The sequence below is a fragment of the Fukomys damarensis genome, unplaced genomic scaffold (assembly GCF_012274545.1).
Source record: "Fukomys damarensis isolate Sample0158 unplaced genomic scaffold, DMR_v1.0_HiC HiC_scaffold_27, whole genome shotgun sequence".
NCBI lineage: Eukaryota > Metazoa > Chordata > Mammalia > Rodentia > Bathyergidae > Fukomys > Fukomys damarensis.
Window position 1 is genome coordinate 996,179 of NW_022900939.1, and position 5,318 is coordinate 1,001,496.

The following is a 5,318-nucleotide window of genomic DNA, read 5'->3' on the forward strand; positions in this document are numbered from 1 at the left end:
TTTTTTTTTTTTTTTTTTTTGGTTCTGGGGATCAAACTCAGGTCCTTGTGCTTGTGAGGCAGGCAGCAGAACCATTGAGCTAAATCCCCAGCCCCTACCTTTGCTTTTTAAATGCCCACTCGGTTCCCCCTGATGCACCCCTGAAATTCTCCAGGGTGTCCCCAGGGCTTGCAAGCTGTCCCTTGAGCCCTAGGGCATCCCAACACCCCTGTGCAACTTTGTCAGGGCACTGCCCACAAGCACCACCGTCTCATTCAGCAGAATGCTGCAGAACTCCAGAAGGACAGGAGACAAATGGGAATCAGGAGGGTTTGTTAGGTGTGCAAAGTGCTGGGCGCTGGGCAGGGAGATGTTATGGTTTCGTGCGTCTTCTGATGGGGGAGTGGTCTTTCTCTTGAAGTGGGTGGGAAGTGGGGTTACAGAAGCAGGCAAAAGCACAGCAGCCACGTCTCGCACGATGACCACTTGTTCCTGTGGGTCTTGTGAGAGCAGGGCCTCGTGACATTTGTACAGGACACAGTCGCCAGTCTCTTCTGTATCTTTGAGGGCATACAGTTCCTGACAGGCTGGAAGGGCTTCATTCACATGAACGGAAGGGTCTGCTGTGTTAGTCCAGGGCTCCGCCTGGAAGGAAGGCAGATTCCTGAGGAACCACGGTGTCTGTACTGGGGGAAGGGGCAGAGCCTGAGTGGGGAGCTGCTAGACAGCTTCCAGCTAGAGAACTGAGTTCCTTCCAAGTTCTGCTTTAACGCAACTCCTGGTAATGCAGGTGGGTGAGCAGCAGCTCCCCCAGGGACAGCAGAGGCACTTGGCTGGCCCCAGGGCTTGGGCTGGAGGGCAGGTTCTGGTGTGGACCTCCGTAGGTGGCTGGGAGGCGGCCTAAGCATCCCCGGAGGCCTGCAGAGCCTCTCCTGTCCCCAAGGTGGCAGAGCAGCTCATCAACCCCTTCGGAGAGGATGATGATGATTTCGAGATCACCTGGATCCTGGACAGGAACTTGCAGGTACGGGGAGGCTGCACAGGCCTTCCCATGGGCGCCCACCAGTGACCCGCCCTCTCCCCCAGGGTTCTCATCTCCTCCTGTGGCTGCAGGCGCTTGCCCGGCTCCATCTCACAGGCAGGGAAACAGGTCCAGAGGGGCGACTGCAGCCAACCGCAGGTGAAGTTACGGCCCCGCCCCTCTGTCCTGACAACCAGGTGTCCCTGCTGTCTGTGGACGAGATGCACCAGGACCTGCCCCCCCTGGAGCGGGACATGTACTGGGATGAGACAGAGCCCCAGCCCCCCCCCGACGGCCGCCACCTTGCGGTCCCACCGCACCTCCTTCCTGGGCTCCACCTTCAATATCAGGAGGGCCGTGCGCGAGCCCTGCTCCTGGCACTCACGGCTTTGCCTCTGGGTAACTCCAGGTTATCTCCCCACTTTCAGACAATCAGGCAGAGGCTCACGGAAAACCAAGCTGCCCAGTGCCAGGCCACACAGCTGGTGGGGGCTGCTGGGTGGCAGCTCTGTGCCCTTGCGCCCGGGCTGTGTTGCTCAGGGACCTGGGAGGCCGGAATGCGGCTGCCCCACCCCCACCCTTCTGGTCGGGCGCTGGACACGCGGCCCAGAAGGGAAGCAGCTGTGACAGCCAGTGGTGGTGACGCAGGGCTGTCAGGACCTGCTTCTCCCTCTGCCGGATCTCTGCTGACTTGGGTTCTGGAGGGGAGAGGAAGGGAGGGCGGTGCGGGAGGGGTCAGGGTGCCCGGAGAGGACTTTGTCCTGTAGAGCAGAGGGCACAGGCTGTGTTCCTACCAGGGCTGCCTTCAGACCCAGTCTCCCTCGTCCCTGGAGACTGTAGGTTCTGGGGTCCGTGCTGAAGGTCCTGTGGTGTGAGTCTACATGCTCTGTGCTGCATGTGTGACTGGAGTTGAACCTGGGGCCTTGCACTGAGCTACTGGACATCCCCAGCACCCCGCTTTTTAAAACTTTGAGGCAGATCCTCAGCAAGTCGCTGGGTGAACTCAAACTTGTAGCTCTTCAGCTAGGGTTAGGCCCTGATCAGCCCAGGATGGCTGGTTTAGGGCAGGGACATCTTGGGGTGCGTGGCACCTCCCGTGGCCTGGGCCCTGGCATGGGGAGGTGACAGTGATGCATGCAGTCACATGCAGGCCTCAAGGGAGCTCAGACCCAAGGGCTGGACCTGGGAAAGAGGCAGCACCTGGGACAGGTCACCTGCTGTGGGCTGGCAGGTGGTCTCCTCTGGGCCAGGAGCCTGGCTCTGGGGCAGGGGACAAACGGGCCTGGGCAGGGATGGCTGTGTGCTGGGAACTTTGCCATAGAAGTCAGATTCCAATCTTGGAGGATGGTGGCCCCCAAGTTCCTGGCTTCCAGGTCCCATCTGAACGGGACCAGCAAATCCCATAACCTGCAGCAGAGACACAGATGCCAGGCCAGGGCTGTGGGCAAGGGGCAGCGGGCACAGCGAGTCCAGTTGGAGGGCAGACGAGCCTGGGCCTGGGCAGGGCCTGGAGGACAAGCTTCAGCCCCTTGTCCCTCTGCTCAGCCGGGTGCCCTGCTTTCCAGCCTGCAGCAAGAAGACATGGAGTTCCAGCCGATCAAGGAGGAGGACGAGACCCACCAGGAAGTCATCGGCCGCTTCCTCGGGCAGCAGCTCCACGAGCACCACCCTTCAAGGAAGCTGCTGCCTTCCCAGAAGAGACCCTTCCGCCACCACAGCCGGTCCAGGGGCGCCGAGCCACACCCTGGGGCCCAGCCACCGCCAGATGCCTTCAAGGTGGCCGCCCCGTACGAGAGGCCTGGCTACTACAGCGCCCCCCTGATGCCCCTCAGCCACTCTGCCACGGTCTTCTCCGAATTGTTCGAAGCCCCCAACTGTTGTGACACTGCGGGAACAGTCGCCAGAGGCCAGAGCCTAAAGCCTTTGGTGGCGTCAGGGGCCAACGTTCCCCAGTGGCCCTCCACACACGACCAGGCCTCAGAGGAGCTCCCGGAGGAGGTCCATCCTGCCAAGAAAAGCGTGGAGTTCAACCTGGTGGGCGTGCCAGAGCCCCCCAAAGATCACCTCCCAGAGCCACATTTGGAACAGTCGCCAAGTGGCCTCCACCCTTCACTCGGAGACCACGTGGACCCCTCCTGGGCCTTGGAAAACAGGTCTGTCCCGCCAGGGTCTCTTCAGGGCCCTGTGCGACCCTCTGGTCCTCCCTTCCACACCTGCCTGTGGTGCCACTGCTGCTGCCTGAGTAGGTGACCTGTGCTCACTGTGGCTGGGGGGACACAGTCCTCTCAGCCGGACACTGGGAAGAGTTCAGGGCTGTCCCGTCACCAAGCACTTGGCATTGTCAGGACTTGCCCGGTGGAGATGCAGGGGCAAGGATGGAGCCTATGGCCCCAGGCTGGCACGTGAGACCTCGGGCAGCACGAGGGGACGTGCTGCCCAGAAAGCTGGGAGGGGGCAAAGGAGGAGCACCAGGCCTTGTGCCCTGAGCCACCCAGGCACCCAGGAGAGCTTGCAGCACTGCCGTCTCACAGTGGGAACTGCATACAGCCGGGGACAGCCTACTATCTTATGTGGACCTCACTGAAATTCACCCGCTCTGTGCTCTTGGCTCAGGGAAATCACAAACCAAGAACATTTCCCCTCGGTCTAGATTTCCTGGAATTTTGCCCAGTTCACAGCCCTCTTCCCGTCTCTACATGGGGAGGAAACGCAACTTCTCCTTTCTGCACTTGAGATCTCAAGGGGCTACATCTCAGCTTCGCCCCTAGAGCAGTGACGGCAAACCTTTAAGGATACAAACAGCCTGTGGTGGCATTTATGCCGTAGGTTCGCCACCACCATTCTAGGGCGAGGCAGGGACTTTTCCAACTTGCCTGCGGTGAACTCTGAACTTTGTCTACTACACACCTCAGTCTTGCAGAAAGGTCCTTTCTCAAGCTGTGACCATTCCCACCCGTGCAGGGACGGCACCCGCTCCTAACTGCCTGAGGGCGTCACCAGCCTGGTCCTTTCCTGCGCGCACACCTCTGGGACCCTGGTCCAGTCGTAGCCACACAGCTGTCCACAGCACAGGGCACTCCCAGGACAGCTGGAGTGCTTAGCTCAACAGACTTCGAGTAAAGGAACGCAGGACTCCCTCAGCTTTAATGCCTTTTTAGCACCGCATGCTGTAAGCTAGAAGGAACCGTGCGTGGGAAATCACCTACTGCAGCATAGTGAGGCCTCAGTCCTGGCCCGATTCAACACACCCACACCTGTGTTCCCAAGCTGAGAATTTAATACATTGAATATTTATTCTCCTAGGTGCGCACTGTGGTTAGTGTGACCCATACCGAGCTATTCGTAGGAACCAAGGTGACCCAGACGTTTCTGACACCCCACAACTGCAGCGATAGCTGGGTACCAATTCCTTTATTTGAAGCAATTAAAGAACTTAAGTAGATGTCTTGGTACAACTTCTAGAAAAAGCAAGGGTAACCCCAACATGCATGTGCTACCCGGCTGAGGCCAGCCCCGGCTTAGCTGTCCTCGCCGTCCCCCAGGGTGTGCTTGTCGAACAGGTACTCCGCCATGCCGGCCTGGGGGGCCCCCATCTTGCGCAGGTTGGTCACGTGGTCACCCAGCTGTTTGATGGCCTTCACCTGCTCGTCCAGGTAGTGGGTCTCGAGGAAGTCACACAGCTGGGGAGGGGCGCGCCGGTCAGCCTCATCCTCAGCCCCAGGCCCACCCTCCCTCCGTGCCACCCGCCGTGCTCACGTGGGGGTCATTCTTCTCAGTGGCCAGCTTGTGCAGCTCCAGGAGTGACTGGTTCACGCTCTTCTCCAGGTGTAAGGCGCACTCCATCGCGTTCAGCCCGCTCTCCCAGTCGTCGCGGTCTGGTTTCTGAGCGAGAGGCGCTCGGTCAGCTGTCTGCAGGCACTGCCATCTCGTGGCCAAGTCCCCCAGAGAGCTCCTGCTTTACCGTCCCTGCCCCAGGCTGGGTGCCCACTTTCCGGACCCGGTAGCCCAAGCCATCGCTGCGCACGACTGTGCCTCAGGCCCTCAGCTCACCTTGATGTCCTGAAGGAAGATGCGGCCACCGCGCTGGTTCTGCAACTTCATCAGCTTCTCGGCATGCTCCCTCTCCTCGTGAGATTGGTGGAGAAAGTACTTGGCAAAGTTCTTCAAGGCCACATCGTCACGGTCAAAGTAGTAGGACTGAAAGCGAACGTAAACACTTCACTGCGGGGGCCGGGCGCTCCCAGAGGGGAGGTGGCGGCCAACGCTGCGAGCCGGGCGCGGGCTGCACGGCAAGGCCAAACCAAACCCGAGGAACCCA

General features: G+C 60.1%; 2 protein-coding genes across 2 annotated transcripts in view; one reads left to right on the forward strand and one right to left on the reverse strand.

The window, feature by feature from the left end:
* The window catches only part of Best1 (bestrophin 1), an 18,809-nt gene that overhangs the window by 3,022 nt on the left and 10,469 nt on the right, over nt 1-5,318 (forward strand). Inside the window, 4 exon segments of the mRNA XM_033756580.1 lie at nt 923-1,003; nt 1,198-1,281; nt 1,283-1,399; nt 2,546-3,153. Coding sequence (XP_033612471.1) covers nt 923-1,003; nt 1,198-1,281; nt 1,283-1,399; nt 2,546-3,153 — 890 coding nt within the window.
* Nucleotides 4,393-5,218, reverse strand: Fth1 (ferritin heavy chain 1; the record flags this gene model as incomplete). Its single annotated transcript, XM_010633125.1, has 3 exons — nt 4,393-4,680; nt 4,757-4,882; nt 5,051-5,218. Coding segments are annotated over 3 exons (456 nt in total), but the record flags the coding sequence as incomplete, so codon positions are not given.